At 40.2% G+C, this 26,727-nt stretch overlaps 1 protein-coding gene across 18 annotated transcripts in view; it reads left to right on the top strand.

Moving 5' to 3' along the window:
- Positions 1–26,727, top strand: part of ENOX1 (ecto-NOX disulfide-thiol exchanger 1) — a 355,527-nt gene that overhangs the window by 316,063 nt on the left and 12,737 nt on the right. For all 18 annotated transcript variants that reach the window (XM_085577203.1, XM_077781387.2, XM_085577161.1 and 15 more), the window contains 2 exons: positions 11,393–11,500; positions 16,063–16,119. In XM_085577203.1, coding sequence (XP_085433329.1) covers positions 11,393–11,500; positions 16,063–16,119 — 165 coding nt within the window. The remainder of the gene's footprint in view (positions 1–11,392; positions 11,501–16,062; positions 16,120–26,727) is intronic.

Below are 26,727 nucleotides of genomic sequence, written 5' to 3'. Positions count from 1 at the left end.
TTTGAATGGTTCTTTTTCCAGCAGTGTTTGGTATGCTCTGAAAAAAGTCTGTGATCACAAGAAAGGATGTTTTAGTTGTAACTATTTTTGCAACACTTCACAGCACAGTTATAAGAATTTTTTTAAATCTTGCCTCTCTGTCTGAAATGTTTCATCAGATACATGACTATAGGTTGTGGAGAAAATATCACCTAGTAGTGTTGCTTAATGGTTGAAATTATAAGCTACAATTTTCAGTTGGTATATAATTTCTCCGAATTTTAACCATTTAATTTTAGCATATTACATGTGGAATAGCAAGCAGAATTCTTTTGAAAAAATCCTCAGCAAAATCTTTCAGCCATTCTAAGAATAAAGCATGGAAAATACACTTTTATTGTATCTTGTCCATCAAATATAATTCTTGAAGAAATGCACTTGCCACCTTTATGCTTTGAAACAAAGGCTCAGAATTTGACAGTGAGTCTCTAGTGAATTAATGATATAATTTCCAGATCCTTTATATAATCTGTCTGAAACTGATAGTGTATGCAAGCCTTTGAAAAAATGTCATTTTTCCACATAGGAGATGACACTCATTAGCATGTGTTCAAGTAAAATTTAGATTTTTACTGGCCATCCAGTATTGTTCATGAACCACTTCCACAGCACAGCAATCAATGCAATGTTTTAAGCCTCAAGTTAGTCCTGAGTCTACAGAGCACATGTTCTTTACCATGACTCTAATTTAACGAGTTAGCTCTACCTTTTTTGTTAGGCTTAACTGGCCAAGGTATGGGGCCATGCTTGTGTAGCTGTGCTAATTTCTAAACTGCTACATTTGCCAATAGGCTGGTAATTCTGTATGGTGCTTCACTGCATCATGTAAATGCAAGATAATGTTCTTTCCTCTCATAACTCCCCAAGCTGAATGTGATGGCCTGAATGTATCTCCTGCAGGCAAGGGTGTCATCCACAAATTCCTATTTAAACTGTGCTCCTATCTATGTTATGTCCAGGAAATGTATACAAGTGCCTACAGTTCTGCTGTTGCACACGCTGGAGTGTGTCTGATACAAATATTTAAGAGGCAACTCATTGCCCCCATCCTCTAATTGGTCTGAATCACTGGTTGGGCTTGGAATCATACTTCTAATACACAGTGACAGCACAGGCTCCCCTTTGCTGGCAGGGATGCATTAAAGCCCAGCCACGGGGTTATTGCAGCAGCAGGGGATGCGCCGCTGTGCCTCTCTTAAAATTAGTGCTCACGCTGGAAAGCCAGAACAAAGGGAACAGTCGTGTGTGGTGGGTGCAGGGCTGGCATAAAGGCTGACACACTGCTGTGAGTGCCACCAACTCAGCTCAGCATGTCTCAACAGGAGACTGAACATAACCTGGCCCTGCTGATGAACGACACGGGTGTCACTCTGATGCAGTGTGATAAGAGTCCACTTTTGTCTTCTCTTCTTTTTCTCCCCTGATAATACCAATTTAATGTGAATTGCAATGCAGATTATGAGCCTGAACACTCAGACGTCAGGAGCTGCCAGAACCTCTGCCTGTGCATTTTGCTTTGTATACCTCAGAGACCCTTTCCCATTTGGTGCTGCAGGCAGAGAGTACACAGTTAATCATCACCTGTTCAATACCTTCCTGTCCTTGCTGTTCAATATGCAGCTCAAGCTCTTTCTGCAAAGGCCACATTACTCCTGACATTTCATACCTACTGAGGACTTTCTTTTGCAGTTTACTAACCATTTAACATGTAAAATAAATAGCATGTGCATCTGAGACTGATACACCTTTTTAAAGAGCTCTGATAAATGCCAGATGAATAGCAATCATAAAATCACAGAATCATTTAGGTGATAAAGGACCTGTAAGATAATCAAATCCAACAATTAACCCAGTATTGCCCAGTCCACCACTAAGCCCATGTCCCATGTCCCTAAGCACATCATCTACACATCTTTTACATACCTCCAGGGATGGTGACTCCACCACTTCCCTGGACAGCCTGTTCAAAGCATGACAAACCTTTTTCATGACAAACCAGTTTTCCTAATATCAAGCTCTGCACCTCATTTCAAGATTTCAGTGTTCATGCAGGGTAGGACTGTTTGTCTGTCTCACTTTTGTGGTTGGGAGGTTTGTTCAGTGTTCATGCAGAGTAGGACTGTTTTGTCTGTCTCACTTTTGTGGTTGGGAGGTTTGTGGTTTTGAGGTTGGATTTTGTGTTGGAGTGCAGTGCAGCTCCCTCTTTACACTCATTGCTCCCTCAAAGGAGGGTGGTCACAGTACGTCTTTGGTGATGCAGACGATGGGGAGCACACATTTTCCACAGTACCATCACTGGGAGACAGATTACAACCCTTTAATCTAACTGAGGTGTCACAAGAGGCATCTATCAGCTTTTTCAGCAAGACCATGTACCTGTAAAATATAGTAACTCTTCTGAGTAGAAAATCCAAAGTTAACTAGTGTTGAGCTCACTATGCTGCCTTTGAAATTAATTGGATTTCTACCATTCCCAGCCATTGGAGCAGAGCCAATCAATTTTCAAATGGAGCTAGCAGTTTTTTCTACAAACAAAGATGGTGCTTCTCAGGTCTTTCCTTCCCTTTTTTTCACAGCTTTTTCTCATACACTAGTAGAACTGAATATTCTCATTGTCCACACTCTTTCAGTGGGAGCAGGGACAAAAAGAACATTTCTGTGCAGGAGGTTGCAACAGACAGTAGGGCAGGGCATCATGAGGCTTTTTTTCCTCATCAATCTTTTAACCAATCTACCACCTATTCAGTTCAATAAGCCTCAGCTGGCATTGAGGTCTGCAGGTCTCAGATCCTTCACACGTGTTGTTAAGTGTCACAGCCATTCATTTCTGTCACATACAAATGTTCTGAAATGTCAGAAGCCACAGACACAGATGCTGGTGGCTGAAAATTGCTGAATCTGGTGCTGTGTAAGTGGCATGGCCATTATAACAATGATATACCTTTAAATATGCAGGTTCTAGTAGCAGTTTAGTACTGAAATTAAGATCATTTTTGAATAGATGGAGCATGTTATGGCTATATTTATTAATATCGTCTAAGTGCAGAGGAGATTTGTAGCCTTTTGTTCCCATAAGTGTTGTCTTAGTTCACTTGTGCTTTTCGGGGCTCTGTACAGTCCAATTCATGCTTAAACTACCAGAAAACAGTCTTTTGCTTATATTAAAAAAAAAAAAAAGGAGCAGCTGCCAATTAAGTGCTATTTATTTACCACATCTCAGACAAGCCAAATGGCTTCTCTTCTCTGTTTAACAACCTTCCTTTATTGAAAGTAGTGTTTGATTTCCCATTTCTGCAACCACCACTTTAATAATATTAGGGGAGTGTAAATAAGGTCCCACAGATACTTTAGGCACCATATTCCCAACAGCTGTTCTAGTGGTAAAATGGAGAAGAGTAGCATCTTTTTTCCTGCTAGTGCTGGTAAAGCTAGACTGAGATTGACAGTAAGAATAAACCCTTCATAGAGAAATAATTGGGTGCACACGTTTTATTTACAATATGAAATAAATCAACTAATGTCTTCATTAGCATAGTTGTGTAGTCTAGTAGTGGTAAAGGACAAATCTTACAAGTTTTCCAGTCCAGTGATCTTACATGATTTTTTTAAAAGATCCTAAATACTAGCATTGGCTTGCTGATTAGAATTTCCAATTGTGTTTGATGCTATCAGTGCTAAGAACTCTGTTTCCATTACTAGGAATTGTGTTTCAGTGGAAATTACACTGGGTAAATTGATTCTCTTCCATAATATTGTTCTTCTAATTAAATTTTTATTCCCCATCAAAATAAATAAAATATTTTTTCTTGAACAGGAAATCAAAATCTAAAATATCTACTTTGGTTTGTTGAGAAAAGGCATGCTCTATCATGCTCATTTTCAGTCCCATGAAAGAAGAGATGGGATTATACTGCCCAAGTGTCATTAGCTGGTGAGGAGCTATCCACAATGGACAGTACAGGTGAAAGGCTGGAGAAGATGATGTTATTATGACTAGATGATCATGTCTTCCTTTGTGCATCATGCAAGGTGCCAACTTGTTGCCTTGTAGGACAGATATGAGGGTGGGGGGAACATGATGCTCATTTGGGATCAGCCCACTTTCTCTGATTGGGATCAGGATCTACTCAGCTGCTGTCACTGAAGTCAAGGGCTATGTGATATCCTGATCACCTCATTTAGCAAAGAAAGGAGGGAGCTTTATTGATGAGGTTCAGTGGGCTTTTGTCAGGCTTCTCCCCCTCACAAGCTACCACTAAAATAAAGGATATTGCATAATTTGCTGTGAAACCCAGATCCCAAAGAGGGATCCCTGATGCTATAGAGCTAAGTGTCTTATTAGTATATTTAAATTCTGAGACAAATTATTCATTCTGTGAGATTCCTAAGGAATCTTTTCTTTTCTTCATTTGCTGCAAAAATCCAGACTGAAGACAACTTGTCCATCTTGATGAGTAAGAGATATACTTGAAATTTACTTGGCAGAGGAAAGCTGTAGACTGTCTCTTAAACTGTTCATTGCATCACCCATGTCCTCCTTTCTTCTGCTGCCCAGCCCTTAACAATGCCTCTTGTAGCTGGTGTGGCTGAATTGCTAAGTCTCACAGAAAAAAAAAAAAAAAAAAAAAAACCAAAAAAAAAAAACTGAGAGCTAATTTTCTGCTATCTATCAGATATTCTCTAGAATCCTATAAAAACTGAAGTCAGAAGGTACATCTGAAGGTCAGGTACATCTCTCTCAAAACAGGGGCATCTCTGGAGTCATCTCAGTTTTGTTCAGGACCTTGTCCAACTATGGTCTCAGTACAGCTCAGCTTCCCTAAGCCCTTGCTCAAGAGGTTGGGCATCTCCACTGTGGAATATTTTCTTGCTGTGTACTAAAAATGTTTCTTGCTATTTGTCCTTAACCCTTACTCAAGAAAAGCCTGACTCCACCTTCTCTGTAACCCTCCCTCTAGGTAGTTTCAGTGTGTCTGTGTCCATGTGTCTGTTTTCTATTTTGGTTTATTTCTTAGAATACATGCCTGCCTGCAACTACTCTGAGCACTGTAGAGCTGTAGGACCTCTGGAGTCTAATAGCAGGGGAAGGGAAGCATGGCAAATACATCCCTAAGGAAGAAGGTGGACGGATTTGTTCTTTAGTGCCACCACACACATTCCCCCACCAGGTGTGTGTCCAGCTCCTCGCCCCCTCAGAAGTGGTTGACCTGCAGAGCAAACATGTCCAGCATGGTCTTTGCCTCTGGCCAGAGAGCCAGGAAAACTCACTGTGCAGGTGAATGCCCATCAAGCAGGAGCTGGGCTGTTCATCCACATGTACCTCTTTACCAGCTCTCATCACTGGAAACCCCATGATCCATCCAGATAATGTCATCCATACAGCCAGGGACACAGCCAGTCCCTGGGAGCTGGCAGGGATGAGAAACATTGCACTATTACACTGTGTTTCTTTTTAATCCCTTAAAAAATCCGAACTCACAGCCATACTCTTTATTTTAATAATGCCTTGCTGCAACATGGCTAACTTCCTTGAGGGCTCATTTCTAAAGCTTCTTTGACTTGTCTTTCACATTCTCCTGTTTCCTTGGTGATTTGTCAGGCCTCATCAGCGTCTTGTTACTAATGCATATTTGCTCAGCTGGGAAGTCACTTTCTCATTATTCAAGCCTGCCATGTGCTGGCCATTTGTGATATGAAATCTTGTCTGTCTTGCAAAAAGAGAAAGACACTCTTCCAGACAATCCATGGGAGTACTGGGATAGGGATTTGTATTTTTTATTTTGCAAATGGTTGATTTAATTTGAATTCATTTTTTCTTTTCCTCCTACCTAAGGAAGGTTATGAAAGGAAACATTTACCATCCTTCCCCTCTATATTTGTGAACAGCTTCTAGGAATTTCAAAACATTCATTTCCTTGCAATTTTTGCCATTTTACATTTCACAGACTCTTCACTTCTTTTTCTGTCTATAAGATGAAATTAGAAAAGATGGAACAAGGTTTTACTTGGAAAAAAAAGAAAAAATATATTAAAACATCAGAAATTGCTACCATATGTGAGTGCTTTAATTTTTAGGTGAGCTCTGCAGTCATTTGAATGCCTGTGGTTTCATACTTTTCAGATCTCTGATTCTTGTGTAGTTTCAGGAAAAGTATTGCACTTTTGCACAAGTGAGTTCTGCTTTCCATGGTTACTGTTTTAGATGTATGCCTTGGTTTCTTTTGGACTGAAAAAAATAGCATTGATTGGGATACAGCCTGCCTATCTGAGACACATAAGTTCCACCTTTTTTTAGGCACCTAATGAATCTATTTTTCCTGTATAGGGATATATTTCCTACAGATAGTAAGTGGAGAATAATACAAGTATGTTTCTCCTACACATTATATGGGCAGGAGAATACAGTTTGCCTGAGTTCACTGGGTGTTGAAGATGACCATTCAACTGAGTTGGCTCAGTTAAGCTGTGTAAGAGCATCCCTGTTTGACTGATACACTGATTTCAGAGACCTTTAACAGAGATAATTTCTGGACATTCTGCAGCTACTCCATAAATGAGAGAGTCTGAGCCTCCTTCATGTGGCTGAACAGGCTGGGTTTGCTGAAACTGCCTGCACAATCTGTGATCAACATCAGCACTCCCACTCCAGAGGTGTTCTTTTGTCTGCTCCTCCTTATTGCCCTTTCTTTAAGATCTCTAATTTCAAGCAGCTGTAGAGAAAATCATAAACAAAATAGCAGGGGCAGGACCATTCAGCAGTATAACTGCTAAACTTGTGGCAAATGTTGGTTTTCATTTTTCATTATTCTGTCAGCCTTACAGCATCCTAAGTACAGCCTCAGGCCCTGTGGTCGCTTCTGATCTGCCTCCCTTTTCTTTGCATGCAAAGTTATTGGTTTCATGCTGGAAATCATGCTTTCCTTATGGGTTCCTTGTTTGTCCAACTAGGCTTGGGGTGAGACCACACTTCTAGGCATTTCCATATTTTGTATTCAAATCCACGTTGCCTTTTGGGGAGCAATGAAGAGCTGTGGGCAAGGAGGAGGAAAGGAAAGAGAAGGAGTATTTCATGGCTGCACAGTGCTACACAACAGCAAGCTATTACTTTCCATTTAGGACTTCTCATATATTCTGAGGCAGTGTGTGCTGCTCAGTTGTTAGCATTCTTGGCCACACTGGCACTGCATTGTACACAGCCTGAGTAATTCAGCTGGCTTCAATAATGCCATCTATATTTAATGTTTCAGAAGCTGTGAAGACTGGTTTAAGATGGTAATTTTCTGTCTTCACTTTTGAGATCTATGCAATATGGGTGGTACTGAAATGTCTCTAGCAGGGATTCAGCGTTGGAGTGGGAATGTGGGGAAAAAAATCAAAATAAAAAACACATCCTGTTTTGCCCCACATAATGAAATTAGCAACCCGCTTATTATGTACAGGGAGGATTTGGTCCTCATGAAAGAAGGAATAGTGATATCTACCATTTCTATGCAGACCAGAATTGCCACTGGAAGCAATGTCTTACATTTTTTGGGGAGGTCTAAAATGAATTGATTGATCTCTGGACAGGCAACCAGGAGGTTAATTCTTTCTGTCTTTCCCATCTCCTCTCTGGAAATACCAGTAAGAGGATATTAGTGATGTCTGCCAGTTTGATCTGGTCCTACTACACAGTTCCATCTCCTAGGGTCAAGCTGGCAGCCATGGAGACAAACGCTTTTGGTTGCATGTAGACCAGCTGAGCTTCCAGGCTGCTGGAGCTCTGCAGGTGCCTCTCTTCAGGATCACCAGAGCTGTGATGAGCAATATGATGTGCTTTTTTCCGCTTCCTGACACTTGCATTTTGGTTCAGGGAAAAGACACTTTCATAACATGCAGGGCACCCTCACAGACCCAAAGAATTGCACACTGGGGACATGGAATAAATTAGAAGTATGAGCCAGATATTTCCTGGCTGTATAGCCATGAAATCAGTTCTTTGCCTGATAAAACTGGGGGACTTCTGTCTGAATTCTGTGTCACAAATCTGGGAACATCAGGGCTTAAAGGGAATGGCCAGAGATGTGAGACAATATGGAAAGAACAGACACTTGTATAGCTGTGATGTCCATTGGAGTAGTAGGTTAATTACCTACAGAGGGAAGCTCTGGCAGAAAGGCTATGTGAGATGGCAAAGTAGGTGGAACAGTATCAGACAGCATAACTATTGAAACCAAGGTTATTTTTTTATTTTGATTGACTATGGTATATAGTTGCAAGAAATTTGAAGGGCAAAAGAAATATCTGTAGGATCAATTTTTAATAAGTAGATTTATGTATGAAAAACAAAGTAATTCTGAATAATTAATACCTGAATCTTGGCATCATTCATTATAATCTTTATGGAAAACCTGTCTGTTTATAAGCAGGTGTGACAGCAGTCCCTGTTATGAAACTTGTCTCATTTCTGCCAATGTAAGATCCTTTTCCCATTTGCTTCTAACTTTGCCAAACATCACGTGTTTGTGCTGAAAATTTTCAGGCTGTTCATCTGTCTTAGGCTGATATTTTTTCAGTCACATTTATTTATTTATTTTCCAAAATAAGAGTAAAGGAGAAAAATACGCTGTTTGGCAGGTATAACTCCTTGTTACAACTTGTTGGTTTCAGCATCAACCACTCAGGAAAAAGAAATATGCAAACCTGACCTATGCAAAATTAGCAGGTTCTGCAGCTTTTAGAGATAAATATGAGGGAGAGAAAAAGAAAGTTAAACCCCCAAGGGATGACTCAACATTTTAAATAATTTTGACATCTCTGGAGGTTGAATGGGAAGGTCCCAGTCCTGTGAATGAAAAACCCTATGTATGACTGGGAATAGGATATCTTAGTTACAGTTTCTCTGCTTTCCATCCCTGTGAAAATAGGACACATTTACTGTCTTTGGAGCCTATGCACACGCAGTAAACCTTCAATAGTTGACAGTTAAACCACTAAGACTGCTAGAAGGTTTTATCTCATATCAAGCATTTTGTAGCTCATACTCCAATAAGAATGCACACTCTATTACCCCAGGGAAACTGAGAATGTTGGATATTTTCCTGGGAACCCTGTTCCTTGTTGGTCCAGAGCCAAGTACAAAGATGCAGAGCATCACATCTCCCTCTCTCGCGTGCTCTCAGTGTCTTCCACACCAATTCCTCCCATGCTCAGACAGTTTTGGAAAAATTGCCTTAAACACAAAACAAGAAAAGTCAGGGTCAAAAGAAGAGATATATAATTAGACTAAATCACAGTGGGAGATCACAGTTGGAGATGTGAAAACAAAACAGTGGAAGTTTGTGAGCTGATTGCAATAAGTGAAATGTGGCCATGGAAGAACCATGGGGAGGGGGTGGGTGTGATAGAGGAGGTTTAAGTTCAGTTATTCACTAGTGAAAGATTATTCAGGGGCAAGATGAAATGAAAACTCATTTGGGATCTTCCAGATGTGATTTTATGTTGTTCAAAAGGATGGCCTGTAGGGTTTTTCCCAGAGCTGGAGTAAAATTCTCGCAACCAGGATGAAGGTGGAGTCTGGCCACACTGGTGAGACATCACTGCTCAGAGAAGACTCTGAAATGGGGGCAAAGACTCCTTTCTCATTATATGTTCAGGTGTGTGAGGTCAAACAGGTTGCAGCTGCAAAGGTGAACCTTAAAGGTATGTTATAGCTTCAGTTTACATGAAGTGACTAGATGGACCCTTCTGCATGGGAACCTGCATAGATATCAGTGTGTGACCTATGGCAATGTACACAAATCCAGCACATCTTCTAAAAATGTGGGAAGTAGTATCCAACAGGCAGGGTGAACACATCCCTGTTTGAGAAATGCCAAAGCAGAGTTCCCCACACAAAAGTTGGTTGAGTATGAGCCTCAGTGGAAGACACATATTTATTTCATAGAAAAATCTAGAGATTCAAAATGATCTTGTGCTGTGGTAGAGTGAAAACATACCAGAATGTCTCTTGAAGGCTCCCAGGGAACAGTCCAGGCAGCATGATCCATCAAAAAGCTAACCAACTCCACTGGACTGTAGAGTGTGTAAGATATAATCAGACATATACCCATGTGTATTTTTACTTCAGTGGCTGAATTAATCCATCATACTGATGTTCACTTACAACAGAAACACACTACCAATAACTCCACCAGTCCCTGAAATGTCATCTGTTTCCAAGTCACTCTGAAAACAATGCTGACACCATGTCCTTTGATGCCTGGGACTTCCAGTGCAGTGGAACAAGGCCAAGACTTTTTCTAGGTTTGCTGTCTGTAACTTACCAAGGGGCTGAACACCTGCATCATCAGTTTGAGTCAGCCACCAGCCCTAAGCACAGCCATAAACTAAGCTTTAGATGTAGGTACATGGTTAAATCAGAAACGCGTGTTAGTAAAGCAATTAGTAGTTCAATTAGTCCTTTAAATGGAGTGTGCTAACAAGCAATATGTTGCCCCAGAAAATCATAGTTTGCTTTCCTATTCACTAAGAGAAAATGCAAGAACTCTTTTCTTGACCTGTTTGCTCTTGCTCTTCATCACTGTCTAACATTCTTCAAATCAATGCAAAAACATATAAGTATTTCAGAATTAATTAAATGTACTGACCTGCTCTTGACAGTCACAATAAATCTATGGAGAATCTAAAGCTAGCCAAGACCAGGGGACGTGGGCTTTCAAATATGCTCCTTCATCCCAGAATTCTCTTCATAAAAATAGATTTTGGTCATAGCTTTTTGTTTTGACAGTAGATCAGCAGTCTTCCTGGCTGATATATTGATTGTAGGGCATCAGTCTTGCTGATCTAATAAAATAGCACAAGACAAAAAATATTTTAAAAAAAGGAAAGCTTTTGTCTTCTTGGCAAGTCAGTCTGAAAGCTTTCCAGAATATTGCTTTGCATAGAATGAAAATGGCTGTGGGCCAATGACTAATTATATTAAAGGGCTGTGCTTTTAAATTATTTATGTACCATAGTGTTTACCCCAGTCTTATTAAAACCACCACGTATACTTCTACCAATAAGATTTTGGTTCAGATGAATGTGACAGTCACTCTGTGGGTGACATACTGTACCAGGAGTTTCTGCTTTAATGTAACAAATCGCTTAATGCACATTAACAGATGCATTACTTGTGGTGCACTGCCGCAAAAGGAGATGCAGATGAAAACAATTTACCTCTGGTCCATTTAGACATAGGAGATTATGCAACAATAATAAATGTAGGAGCAGACTGCAAAACATTGTTTGAAATGAGGATTTGTCAAACTGGGGATTTTAAACTGCTTTGAATCCAGAAGAGGCTAACCAGAAACTTCTTTTGTTTGTGCAGCAATTGCTGAGCATACAGGAAGAATTAAATAACAAAAAATCTGAACTGGAGCAAGCAAAGGAAGAGCAAACTCATACACAAGCAATGCTTAAAGTCCTGCAGGAACAGGTGAGTGATTCTGGCAGGAGAAAACTGCCGGCTTAGGCACACTAAGGGGAAGAAAGGCGAAACCATTAGCTCTGAAAGTCTCATGGCTTCATCTCCAAAATCTCTAGGAGTCTGACCACAGAATATGTTGTGAGCAAGACCTAACCTTATGTGTCCCATCTGTCTGCTCTGATTAGGCTAACAGAGTTTGAGAAAACAAAGTGAAAAGGGGCCCTTACTTTATACTATCCAATATTGGATTTTATGTTTTGAGTAGTATTTCCTCTTATGTATTCTACATAGATATCAGTGATAAGTGGTTTTGCTCTGAATTTAAAAAAATATTGGTGGAGTTAAGTATAGCTGAGCCAAAACAGCTCTTTCTTTTAAGAATAGTATTGAAAAAAAAACCATTTTGGCATCTCCTATGTAATTCACACAAGTATGAGTACATAAAAAACTTTCACAATGGCATTAAAAAAGTAATTTTCAATGCACTTATTTAAGCAGTGAAAATCAAATCTCTGTAAATCTAATTATCCCACCTTCATTGATACTAAGGTGTACTATGATAAAGAGAAGTATATTTGACAGTATTGTTTTATAAAGGATGGTAAGATGGATAGCTACACAGCAAAAAGCAAGTGTGGCCCTAAATCTGTGAATCTAGAGAAGAAACAGTGCATTGTGTGCAAGTATAGTGTGCACAAATATGTGTTTTCTGTATAGACCATGTGGCTTAGACACACTGAAATTGAAAATCTTCACCTGTGCTGCACAAGCACAGTCTCTGCTTTGAGACCTTAATTCAACCCTTTCTATTTAAACTTTTAGCTAAAATAATTGATAGCTTGATTAAGTATTAGCAGTTTATGGTCTGGGGCATCTGAATTGCTTAGGTGACAGATTCAAAATGATGATTCTAATGTTCAAGATTTTTCATCATGTATGTCTGAATATGTCTGCAGACAGATGTATACATTTCATGTACACATTAGGAAAAGTAAATTGTGTTTATTTCTGATTTCTTTTGTGTTCATTATGAAAGCTGGGACACTGTTGAACATTTAACATATATCTGATGACAAATACATTCTACAAACTAGTGATGTATATTCTCGAAGCTTTTATGCTCTTAGCACTTAGGGTCACACCTAAATGAAAGCTGAGGCAAGACTGTAATACAGAAAATGCCATGAGGAAGGATGGATTTGGTAAGGACAGAATCTTTATAAACACAGATTCCACCAGGTCTCTTGAGTTAATTGCATCTCATTTCCGTTTTCACATGACCTTTAAGGTATAGCATTATAAGGTGCTTTAGAAAAAAAAAGAAGAAAAGCAGAAATTGCACAAAGTTATTTTATATCTTTGTAGCAATTATATGCTGCAGAAGCATGTAGGAAGATCTTGCAATATGAGGCCCAGTAGGGACCACCAGGGCAGACTTCTGAATCTCTGCAGACTGTTGCTAATTGCGAATCAAATGTGCACTCATGCTAGGCAGACAGGCAAAACAGTAGCTGGAAGAAAGGCAGGCTAGATCTGCATTTCTCTTGAGAATTAGCTCTGAAACATGCCTGAGGCCAAGACTGTAAGTAGCCAGAATTCCTGAAGAGTGCTAGGCAGCCAGTATGCTCCTCCAAGAACCCTGAATGAGTTCCAAAAGTTTCCAGAACAGCAGCAGCCCTAGCAGTAATGACCTCCACTTGCCAAGACTCACAGCTTTCCTTTACAAGCACCAAGCTTATCTGTGTGTTTTATCCACAATGGGTATTCAAAATCATCCAGCCAAGCCAAGTAAATAGAGCATTTCTTTCAAAAATAAATAGCACAGGACTCCTGCCTTGACTTTATGGTTTGGTTTTGTGATAAGTTTGCTAAAAGCTGCCTTTTCAACCCAAGTTGGCACAGGGATCCTGCCCTGTCTCACTCAGGGCATGTTTGCATGGGGAGGTGCAGCTCCATCCGGGCATGGCTGCTCCATGCTCCCAGCCACATCCAGGCTGGGACGTCCTGCTGGGAGAAGTCCCACTTGCTGATGCACCGTATTGCATTGCTGTAGCCAAAATGCTTCTGAATCACATCTGGCACATGGCTGTCGGCTCTGGTTGTCTGAGACATTCATGTCCATTGGTTTGAATCAGCACAGCATTGGATTTATCAGATACTTATGATTCCTCATCCCTTCTCCTTCCAGGCAGGCCCCTGGTTGTTGCTGGCACTAGCTATGTGTGTTGCCTCAGCACGCTCTGCACTTGCCCCTGACTTACCCTGGAGTCAGAGTAGGGGGCAAGGCAAGTCCTGTTTTTCCAATATGGTACATTTTTCTGAGCTTCCTACTCCAGCATTTCTCTATTTAACATGTGAGAGAAGAATATAATTTAAATAATAACTCAGAAAAAAAGAATATTGTACAAAAAGGGACTTCACTCCTTCAACTTGTGGGAATGCAGCTGTACAGTTTCTACACTTAAGTTTTCCACCATTATCTCCACTGCAGAGGTCCTAGTCTTGGCATGAATGTAAGCACCTTCTTCTTGCCTAAACTCTGGCATGCTTTTCAGAGCAAGGTGTGCAATAAAAGAGATGGAGAGGCTCAAGCATCCTCTCTGTGTTATATCAACTGCTGAAGTAAAGCCAGGGCAGGGCGAAAGCCTGCAAGAATGGGCTGTAGGCTGAGCCCGGTCTCCCATCAAACCCAGGTGTGGCTGATGGGGATGTGGCATGTCACAGAAGAGCACTTTGCCAGTGAACCACAGTCACCTAGGGGTGAGAGCACTTTATCAACCTAGAAAAGGAAAGGCAAAGCGTAAGCACTGAACTGCATTATTTGAGCACTCAGGGCGCTTGCATCAGCACACAGAACAGTTTTACAAAACGAAGCATGTTCTTCTGACCATTCAGATGAGTAACTCAGCTGAACCCAACAGGACTGCTCATGATGGGTGAATTTCTATAAGGAAGAATTGGCAGAATCAGGAAGCAGCTCTTCTGGTCACACTGCGATGCATAAATACTTAATTCTGGTGCTTGTCTAGCAGTGGCCATCTCAGCTCATTCCTACCAGCTATCCTCACAGTGAAGTGTTTCACAGGATGGTTATTTTTTCAGAGTAGGGAAAATACGTTGCATTCATTGGAAATGCACCACCCTGCTGTCAGTATAAATTGCAGACTTCTTGAGGCTTTTGAAAGATGAGCTTCAGTGAATTAAACCAGGAGACCTGATGATTTCGCTGTCCCCAGATATCCTTTGTACTACTTTATCAGGCCCTCTTCCCTCTCCATAAGACTGGTGCAGTGGCTTGAGCAGCAGTTCCTGAGCTGGTGCAGTTCAGGCAGACCTGAATAATAAGGTACAAACAGACCATAGCCTGCTTACCTTAAGTGTCAGATTGGAAACTGAACAGCTGGGAGCTGAATCACACTCAGTTCAGCTGTTGTTGCACATAGCAAAAATATGATGGAGGTAACCAAACCCCTAGGATTGTAGTCCACCCACACTTCTGAGTCAGACACTAATCAATACATATTAGTGTTCCATTTCATCAGGATTTTAGAACTGTTGCCAATCAGAGCCAGAGCTGTAGAATTAACAGTTACATCAAACCCACTTTCTTTGGCAAAAAAGAAGGAATTCAGAGGAAAGTTGTGCTTATTGTTCCACATCCCTCTCTCTCCCTCCATCCCCCTCCTCCACATGATATCTATTATGAATTAAATTACAATAAAAGCATATCTTTTCAGAACTTAACATAAAGAGCAAATGATTCTATGAGTTTCATTTAAATGTACAAACCTCCCGGCTTATAGGCTCAGGAGAGCTGCAGTGTCTCCCCTTTGCTCTGTTTGCTCAATCACAGGCTGAGTGACAGCATATTTCACTGTGGCTCAAGATGTGAGCTAGGACTTTCCTTATATCTCCTGAGAGTGATCTTTACAATTCCCAATGTAATCCTGAATTTTCCCCTAAAAGCTAATTCAAGAGGGAGAAAAAAGTTTTTGTTCAGGTCATATATTTGCAGTGTCCCCTCAATTCTTCCTGACACTGGTTAAATAGAAGAGCTGTTCTTCACTTCCCCTCCTTTTCCATCATACCCAGGAGCCATGTCAGTTATTTAGGTACATGGTCAGGAAGACAATGTATAGTAGTACTTCTGTATCTTACCTCAAAATATATCATTCAAAAGTAATCACTGGCAAAACACTATTTAGCTAGAGGCAACTTGCAAATATTGTAAAGTTTAAATTAATAGCAACGACAATGGGAAATTAAATTGTTTATTATTCTTGAGAGAGAAATCTGTGTACCTTTTATGCCTTGAAACTACTTTCTAATCTTATTATTTAAAAAATAATGACCCAGTCCTATTATTTTTCTTTATGCCAACCTATCAAGCCTTAAGTATGTTAGTTTCAAAATGGTTTGAGCAAAAACTCATTAGAATTATATGCTCCATCTGTTTTTCTCATTGGAAGCTTTATAAAACACTCCTTCAAATAAATCAAAGATAACTGTGTGAAATACTCAAGTAATGTGCTTGTTTTGTTCTGTTTTGTTTTTTTTTTCACTCTTTGCAGTTAAAAAGCGCCAAGGAATTAGCAGAAATCAATGGGCATGATGAATCTCAAGCAAATGTAGGTACATCTGTCTATGTGTAGATTTAGTACATGTATGTGTATGGTCTCACATTTACTGTGTATGTCTTAAGGCTGATAGAATGGCTGAATGATTTGCACATAAGGTTTGAAGTGACTGAGTTTTTTTCCTTGAAGCCACAGGTTCAAATCCCAGCAAACTTCATTCAAAGTAGATAAATTGGGTTCCATGCAATTTACTTTGTAGGATTTATTTGGATGAGACTTTAACAACCAGTGTCCTACTTGCTCTATGTGGGTGTTAAAGATGCCATGGAAACAACTGCAAAAGAAATGCTTTTCTTTAGTGTCCTGTCCAGGATTAGTCAAGCTACAAAGTTACACAATTTGTCTCTGTGGCTGCCACCTTGCAGCCTGGCTGTATTTCAGTTCTGAGTGAAGTGGTTTGTATATGTGTATAATTTTGAAGCAGAAGACTAAATTAATTCATTTAATCATTATTTTTTCCAAAACATTAAAGGACTCTTAAGATTGTGTTTTTTAAAACCTGCTGCCAAAAAAAAAAAAAAATTTGCTACTACTATTTTCTTAATGATTGCCATCAAAACAGCAATTTCTATAAGGGGAAAAGAGGAAAAAAAAAAGGAAAGTTTCATGCTATATTTGTCATCCAAACTGTGCAGTCTTTGTCATAAACATATGAATATTAAAACTAATTATATACTCTATCTTCCTCGTGGCCAAGTAAACTAGCAACAGTTTAAACACTAATATATTTTAACATCTATTTTAGTCCACGTGTTGTCTAATGGCTCAGTCAGGAAAACAGGTTTATTTTAAACCTGAATGGATGGCTCAAGTTTTGTGAACTGCTTTTTTTATAAGGAAATGTTGTCCTCGTTTCTTTAATCCTTTCCTAAATCTTATTCATTGTGATCTGTTTCCGCAGTGAAGTTGATAGAGCCTCGTAGCTCTCAGCATTTGGACAGGAAACATTCAATATTCTCTGATAGCTCCAACAAATCTGCAGCTGCAGTCTGTCTGCACAGCATCCCATTGCCCCTTTGAAAAATTTTGTTTGCAAACAAAAAATACATACCAATTATGATCTTGAAATACTCACATATGCTAGGTGAAAAATGGACATTGTACAATAGCTGATTGCAGGTTTCCCAAAGGAAATCCTAAAGGAATATCTACATGCAAGTCTTATAAACTCTCTAAAATAACTTGCTTCCTCATCAAAATGTGAATGAAATAATGTTTTGTGGTATTGAAACGTTTTAAAGAGAAATGACCTGAAAGCTTCAAGCTGTACCATTTTGGCTCATATGTAACTGGATAAACAGAAGTGCTTGAGAGTTTTATAATTATATAATATGGAGGTTGAAATAGCATTAAAAGGAAACATTTCAGTTGTGTAAAGAGAGTGTTTCGGTGCACCATTCCCAGATGTCTTAACCAAAATATTTTAAAATTTTTAGTTAATAATACATTTTTCAAAATGTGATATTTTGATCCAGTTTGTAATTTTTCAAGTTCTCAGATGCCTGAATTTTCCATAGGACAGAAACTCTATTTTCTGCCCCTCTTTTGCATGAGTCTTTTTCCCTGCTGATCTCATAACAATATATGACTCTTAAGAAAAGAAGTCAATACCTAGATTAATAGCAAAGAGGGAAACCAGATAGTTACAATTATTGAGTCACAGTCGCAGCCATGTATTCAACAATAATACCACCATGAAATCAGAAAAAGCGCAGCAGTACAAATGGAAATAGAGAAACAGAGGGAACGAACTGATGTTAAAACATTTGCTACGATAATGAACTTCGTAAAATGGAAGCTGAAGTGCCTTTTAAACAATTGTCATTTGTATCAAATATGTAGCACTCAGGTGTTGTGCCCTGCAGGTTGTCTCCACATATATTCTCAGCAGACTCCATGGGTTTTGCCCTTGGCCACTGTGAAAATCAGGAATGATCAAAAAGAAGAAGGCTTGGTGGCTCCTACGTGGTTCTTAGTGAACTCTGATGCATATAATTGGATTAGGACATATTTGTTACACATGACAAGTTGAATTGAGCAAATTAAATACCTCTACATGCTGAGCAATAGTGGCAGGTATTTGTAAGTAAAAATGGCAATGTATGCCTGTACACTGAATACACAATCTTTTCTTCACACTGTGGCATATTTAGATTACTTACTCTGCAGAAAATCAGGCTTCCAGAAAGGACAGAAGAAACTTCAGGCACAGAGCATAAACATCAAGAAAGCCCATATTATAACTTTAACAATTACTTTCTTCACTCAGGATTTCTCCTGATTGCACTAGTCTGCATCATCTTTTACATTAGAAAATGATGTTATTTAAAATAAAACATGGAAAAAGCAGATACAGATGAAAATGTATATACTTAGACCTGTCCTGGTCTTCTACATACTTATTATGTGAGACCATTCCTTTCAGGAGATAAGGATCTGGACATCTTTGGAAAAAGAAAAACTTCCCTCCTGAAGTAATTTATAGGTGCCCAACCTACAAATTGACCTTCATTTTTTTTCTCTTGTTTTAACAGGAAAATTAACTAAATTGACTAAGAGGCTGGAAAAATTGTAATGTCACATTCCCTGCTTGTCCATTCACACACAAATCTGCGGGGGGTGGGGTAGACCAAAATTTTAGTGTATTGCCAGTACATCTGTTATTTCCACAAAGCAAAACCATGTTACAAGGTTCTGTAGAGAGTCATAAGAGTGTTTCATGAGTGATTTGCCAGGTACATGCAGTAATATTTGTTATGGCTGTTGACATTTCCCAGCTGTGCTCTGTGTCAGGAAAGGCCAGATGTCGGGCTTAGGCAGTACACAAAGCCTGAGATTCTGGCCTGGTGTTAACAGAGACTTCAACACCAGCCCTGCCAGAGGTGGTGTGCTGAGTGCTCAGTTCCATCAGTCCTGTGCTTTGGAAGAGATCAGTCCTTGCTTCTACTCTGACCCTTTTCACTTCCTTTTCATTGCTGCATATAATGGTATTTCATTCACATCTCTGTTTTAATTGAAGTGAAAATAATGACCAATGGACAATCATAATTTCAGATATAATCCTCTTCAAGGATGTTCCCAGACTCTTGGGACCTGAGTACTCGCAGCATGAAAAAATAATCTTGCTTGGGAGCTGTGCTCAAGTAGAGACCATTTTGCAAACTGAAAATGCTAATCACATGTTTTGTGACTAACTCTACAAAGACAATTTATTCTTCTATTCTTCCTATAAGTTCAGTGGCTTTCTGTGAAGCCTCTAGAACATAAATTAATGTTGTCTTTTGATCAAAGATCCTCTTTTGCTCACTGCTGTATTCAATAAAGATATGGCACTGCATGCAAATACAGTGAATACATCCTTGGTTTGGGGGTCAGAAGATTAATTTCCATGATATCCTTCTACTATAAATGGAGAAAAGAAGATTTTTTTTTTTTATACAAGTCACATTTTAGAATTACTTGGTGATCTTCCAGGAGTTTGTTGCTCTCCCTTGTCAGCTATCTGCCTTCCTTAGATGGCTGTTGTGAATAACTCTACCCTTTGTGCTGTAAAATTGTAATCAAGAGTATCAGTTTGCCACATTCAAACCAAAGCAAGATATGGTTAATGGTCACAGAAACATTTTGAATGCAGATTGCAATTTCATGGCAAAGTCCTGACATTGTTGAAGTCACTAAAGAATTTCCCATCAGGTTAAAAAGTCAGAATTTTGCCAAAGACATTAAAGGTTGCCTGATTATCGCAAAGATGTAATAAAATGAATATATTTCAGAGAGTGAAACAGATTTCACCAGGGGTTTTTTTGACCAGCTTTTTGTTCTGTTTGAGCCTTGTTGTTTGAACAAAGTACTGGCATTAACCGTATTCACCTGTCTGCTTTCGGTTAGTGTCTCCCACAGCTTGGACACAATGTTCTGTGGGTTTTTCTCCAGACCAAAATCAATAATATTAAGTAGGGATGCATTTTTCCATTTGAATGCTTGAACTCAAGAGCATTTCTTGAGTTGAACCAAGTGTCTTACATTTAATGTTGATTCTTCCTTTAATTTTGTCCTTTGTATTTGCTTTTGAAGCAGTTTCCAGATGACCCCTGAGGAGGGGGGATATATTGCTGCATTGCTCACTTTATATTATACTGACAATGATCACATCCATAACTACACCTTAGATTTCTCTTTTAATAGAGTAGGTTAATCACTGGTGATCTTCATAAAGAAAAGATGGTTTTTAAGTAAGGCTTACTTTTGCCACAAATCAGGCAAAGATTTAAAAAGCTAACCTTGTTCAACTTTTGGAAAAGTCTGTAATTCCATCAAACTCATCAGTGTTCACTTCTTGTACTTCCCTATGCAAAGTTTTAATTTAGGTATCCAAAGGTGCCTGCTTTCACTAATATAAGACATTCACATGCCTTATATTAGTCCCACATGCCACTTGATGTGTCAGCTTCACTTAGTGTGGCAGCATCACATTGAGCCAGGTGAGATAGAAAATGCCCTGAACACAGGGAAAGAAGTAGGAGCTAGAACAGTGCAAAATCATTGCAGTTGTTTGGGAGTGTGGGATAGAAGTTGGTCATCTTTAGTGATGAAGATCCCAAGTGATTGCTGATTCTTCTGCTTCACTTCCTTGTGCGTGCAACAGTCATTTCCTGGTTATCCCACTCTTCAAAAGGCTTGCTCTTCCCAGAACAGCACAGGCTTGCAATAAAAAATGTACTCAATATGGCTTATATAAGAGCAATTTGAGTCTAAAATTACAGGCCAGAAAACCCCAGTGCAGGCCTTGCATATGTCAGGAATTGTTTCTCTCCTGTCTGAGCTTCCCAGGTTTGTAAGCTGTGAACCTTTGCCTCAGCAAACTGATGTGAGTCACTGAGGGCCCTCTCAGTGAGGTCCTCTGACCTTGCAGCAGGCATTGCTGGAGCACATGGGTGTGATTGGGCGCTGCAGAAACTGAAGTGATGACATCTGGGTGCTTCAGAGGATAAGGAAAGGGTCCTGGTGGCCTCCCACACCCATGAGATCAAGGCTGACATTCCCTGCAGAGAATGCCAGAAGTTGGGGTTTGTCTCTGTGCCACACCTGAGAAGAAATGAGCACAAGCTATGGACACCCTCCAGCCCCTTTTGTTGTAATTTCTCCCTTCTGCAAGTGTAGAAAGTGAGCAGGCAGGAATAATGGAGAGTGCAGGGATGAGGACAGCTCCTTGAGAAGAGAGGAGTGGGGTTTGGTTTCTCGTCATGGGTGTGTTGTATCATTAGGAGAAGATGCAAGGACCCTTACCCTGATAGGATTGGAGCTTTAGAGAGACACATTTACTGTCTGTATTCAGGTTCTTCTGTCCTGGTGGGGCCAGTACCAGGGGATGAGGAGTGGCCGTGCCTGTTTCTACCTCCCACCTTTTCCATTCCAGCCATTTATTTGTAGCCCTTCCATCACTCATTTTTTCTCATTTCCTTCAATTTAAGGCACATGGAGCATGACAGATTCAAGCAGCTCTGTCTGTTGGAGCAATGTCAGAGGAGGGCTATGAAGATGATAAAAGGGCTGGAGCAACTCTCCTGTGACAACAGGGCAGTTGGGGTTGTTTAGCCTGGAGAAAAAAAAGGTTCTAAGGAGAGAACTTAGAGTAAATTCACATAACTAGGGGGGGCTGCAAGAGAGCTGGAGAGGGACTTTTTACAAGGCCATGTTGGAACACGATGAGTAGAAAATGTTTTACACTGACAGGGCAGGTTTAGATCAGATTCAAAGTAGAAATTCTTTACTGTGAGGGTGGTGAGACATTGGCACAGGTTGCACAGACAAGTTGTGGATGCCTCATTTCTGGAAGTATTCCAGGCCACATTGGATAGGGCTTTGAGCAATATAGTCCAGTGAAAGCTGTCTCTGCCCATGGAAGGGGATTGGAACTTGATGATCCTTAAAGCCCTTTCAAATGAAAACCATTCAATGAAGAGTGGCTCTTGGGGATGTTGAAGTTCCTTTCTCACTTCTGTCACTTTTTTCCCATCTATTCCTTGAAAGCTGGTTGGAAGGCACATGAGTGTGGTGTACAACCCCCAGGACTGCAGTAGCAGGTTTGTGGCTGAAACAGAGGTGGCCCATCATCCTTCAGGTGGTTGCGGGGGAGCCTGAGTGCTCTGACAAGCCAGTCTGCCTTGCACACTGTGTGGGTTAAGCCCACAGCTGCATATGTATAAGGCTGAATGTTACTCCTCACTAGAAATGACAGGATGACTCCTGTATACGTGTGCAGTATAAATACTTGGGGAAAATGCTTGGGGATGAAAGGCTCCACATAATGATCAGATATTAAAATGTCAGGTAGCTCTGGGCACTGAAGATCTGTTTCCCTGTGGAGCTCATATGAAATTTAAAGTAAAAAAAAACTTTTGTGATTTGCTGAGTGGGTGGCAAAATGGGTTTTATCATTGTGTCTCAGAGTTCTCTTTCTCCTCCCTCAGATGATCAAAATTCACTGCAATCAAAAGCCAAGTCACTCTGACACTCTTAATTAGGGACAAGAGAAGTGGTGTGATTTCTTGGTGCACACTAACAAAGGGGTTATTGCTACAGCCCAGATCCACTTCAGGCAGAACATTCTGTGTCAGAATATACCTTGGTCTGCTCCCTGTTTGCTCCCTGTAGGGTTTAATCATGGCTGGAATCTCAGAGACTCTGATTTAGCCAGCAGAGACATCTGTACCATGCTAATGAAACTCTTGCTGACTTCTGAAATGGCAAACCAGGGCTGGGGTGGCAAAGGGAGGAAATCAGGAAGATTTGATCTACCAGTGTAAAAGAACTCCTGAAGGATGAGTGGGCTCTTTGATAACATCCTAAACAGCCTGTTAAACTCCTGCTACTTTTCAGGAGTCATGCTGTTGAATTCAGGAGGTGGTCATTCCTCATGCCTGTCGCAGTAAGTAGGAAAGCTGCTGAGCTGTGAATGGTCAGAGCTGCTTGAATCTGTCATGCTCCATGTGCCTTAAATTGAAGGAAATGAAAAGAAATGAGTGATGGAAGGGCTACAATAAATGTCTGGAATGGAAAAGGTGGGGAGTAGAAAGAAGCATGGCCACTCCTCACCCCCTGGTACTGGCCCTACCAGGTCTGTATCCTTCCTATGTTAGGAGACCCAGAGCTGGATGCAGCAGTGCAGGTGGAGTCTCACCAGAGCAGAGCCGAGGGGCAGAATCCCCTCCCTCGCCCTGCTGGACACTCTTCTTTTGATGCAGCCCAGGATACAATTGGTTTTCTGGCCTGCAAGCTCCCATTGCTGGGTCATATTGAGCTTCTCATCAAACAGTATTCTCAAGTCATTCTAAGGAACCTCAGAAAGAGTTTGTCATCCTGATCAAGATCCACACCAAAGGAATAAGAACTCCAAAGTGTCTAAGTACTTTTCTGTATATTCAGATGTGGAGATTCCTAAAATTAATATCTTTTAAGCACAAAACCATGAAGAAAACCAGTCACTCTCATAAAACATTTAAGGTTGGTTTTCTCTGCCTATTACTTGTTTTTATTTCAACAAAGTCAGTTTCAAAACTTCTACAAGTCTCAGAAGGGAAACAAACTGCCATTTTTTTCTTTCTCTCTTTTTAACTTTTCTTTTGAAATTGCATCATTCTAGAGGAGATTGCAGAGTGATATTTGTGCTAAAGACCATTTCAAAGGGTTTTCACAAATCTTCAATCTCAAGTAAACCTGAAGTACTGCCTCCTCATTGACTTCAGCAGAGCTGGTGAGCAAATGATGCTTTCATTCAGCCAGCCATTGGTTTGCTGCAATTCCCTAAAAAAAAGTGTGCAAAATGACAACTACTTTTTGTCTTGCAAAGCAACCACCTTCACATCACATAAAACATCTGTGTTAAGTCATCAGGAACCTACACATAAATCCAGCTTTAGAAAATGAAGCAACCTGATCATACTTTTGAAAATGAGCATGAAGTAACTTTCCTATTAGTCATCCATATTTTGCATATGTACATTCCTATAAAATAAATGTGCTCAAATACAATGAAAAAAATATAAAGAGATAATTTCAATGAGAAAAGCATTTTCAGATTATTGCTAGTTGTCTAAAACTCAGCAGGTGAAAGTTATGATAGTAAAAGCTTTATAATGAAAAAGTTGAAAGCATCTCTCTGGCAAATGGATCAGAAAAATAGGATGTCAAAAGCACCATAATACAATTAATCTTCACTCCTGAAAATGCTTCTATTATGTAGAATAAATCTGATAAACAAACCTTAGATCCATCCATTTGAAGTTTTTCATTTGCCAGGTCTTACATTCACAGCTCTAATTTGTCTGCATTGCTGTTCGTATAATTTTAATGTCAGATAACTTTTCACGTTTTCAACTGTTTGCTAATTCACTCTTAAATTTACAATAATGGTAAATACTGTATTAGTGTATTTGAAAAATAATTTTCTATATGAGCGTCCTTTGAAAGTAATTGCAATGTGGTATTTCTGACAAAACCAACACTGGCTTCTTGCATAGAACAAAGTAAGTTACCAAGTTTATGAAAAGATGAAATCTGGTGTCTATAATTTCTAATGATAGACCAGTCATATTCACCAGCAGTGCAGCATATGGCAAATATGTCGTTCTGCACCACTAGGTAGGTAGTAGAAGGAGAAGGATCTTGTAAGACCCTGAGAAAAAATGCTGAAAAGTAAAGGCTTTTCTTAATGAACTTTTGATCTGGTGCTAACTCTAACAGTGCCACCACATACTTGTGAGAGCTCTGGTTTTGGGCAGATGGTTGGGTGCCTCATTCCTTGCCTTATTCTCTTCATATGTGAGGCACCACTGCAAATTTTTACTGTAAACTGAGTTATTCCAGTACAAATAGAAAAGACCAAGAAACCTCTCTGCGTATACACAGGGTGTCACAACACCATTTAACTTAGGGCTAGCCGCTTTTTTAAAATCAATTCTTAGGCTGTGAGGAGCCAGGAACATGTAAAATATGAGCTTTCTAGGAAGTAGTTAATTCACCAGCACAAGATAACTCATTTGAAGCAACAAAATAATTATATTAATCAAAATTACAAGCAATTTTCTAGTCAGAGTATTTTTAGAAGAGTAGTCAGCAGAGAGTCAGAAACAGTCACTGAAGAGGACAGACTGAGAGAAGAGCTATGTAACAGGTGATATTTATTTATGTTAGGACAGTTTTGAGTTACTTTCAGAGTTCAGACACTCAACCAAATTTTCACATTTTACATCACAGTGTGTAGCCGATGAAGGGGAACAAGTTCCATTAAAGAAAGAATTAAAGTAATTTGGCTCAAACCAAGTATTACTGGTTTTGGGAGATGCTGAATCCTGGCAGCCTGACAGAGGCAAGGTGGTCATAGCTCCATGAAATTAATCTGCAGCTATACTGAGCACATACTCGTCACAGGTGTGTGGAAGAACACACATCTACAACATATGCATCTCATGGGTCCATCTATATACACATGGCCAGCCACACAGATCAGCACAAACTCAACATTCATAAACACAAAGAGCACTGAGGTACACAGGTAAAGGTCCATTAGTGGGAAATACATCTGCACACTTACACATATACACAATGTGAATCCCTCCAGAAACTGGACTTTGACTCTTAGTCTGTCCCATAAATGGCTCCTCACACACACACACACACACACACACACACACACACACACACACACACACACACACAAACACACACCAAGTAGTCATTTAGCCATGACTCCGCAGTGTCCCCAGTTGGTGGCTTGGACCACCAGGTCTCTCTAACTGCAGCACTCCAGGCTGCAGTGGCTCTCACTGCTGATCCCTCTCCAGCTGCTCTGCTCAGATGCCCTCACAGGCGCCCATGCACACATAAGAGTCCCCTCACCTGGGAATAGAGAAATTAGTTTAGTGGATGTTATACAGTAATCAGGGCCTGACATGGCCAGGTAAGTGCACTGATGAGCAACCTGGTTACATGCAACCACTCCCTTTTATCCCTTCCCATGATCCCTTTTTTTCCTGCTACTTCTTCCCCTGCTGAGATGGGTTTTGTACAACCTTATGATGCTCTGCTCCTACATCCCATAACAAGTCCTGTATTCCTACAGGCAATGCTCCCTCAGTCTGTAGGATGCTTCAGAGAGGTGGACTGATCTCATGCTCATCTCCTGGGGCTGGTACTTTCCTGTGACTGCCCTGGGAGGAGCTGGGTCAGGGGATTCTGCTTTCTCTGATTAGGTTATCACATTTTCCCCATCTGTAATGGTGCCTCTATACTCCTTTGTGCTTGTGGAAATAAGACTTGAATCATGAATATCACAAGGATGGAGCAAGTGATGGTGGTTGGAAAATCCCTTCTGCAGGGGACAGAAGTACCCCTCTTTTGATAAGGGTGAGGTACTGAGATGTTGCAGAGAAACTGCTGAGCCATTGGATTGTTATCTTTCTGTTGCACATCCACATGCCTTGCCACTGCAGCTGATCCTGATCTGAGCAGAACGTTGGACTAGAGATCTCCCAAGGTCATCTGCCTGATTTTGTGATGCTGTGATCATCTGAGTCACAATCACTGCCTGTGAGTGTACTC

This window comes from Lonchura striata, chromosome 1 (assembly GCF_050655825.1).
Source record: "Lonchura striata isolate lonStrDom1 chromosome 1, ASM5065582v1, whole genome shotgun sequence".
Classification (NCBI taxonomy): domain Eukaryota; kingdom Metazoa; phylum Chordata; class Aves; order Passeriformes; family Estrildidae; genus Lonchura; species Lonchura striata.
Note: the sequence above shows the minus strand (reverse complement) of the source record. Positions and strands in the feature narration are given on the sequence as shown.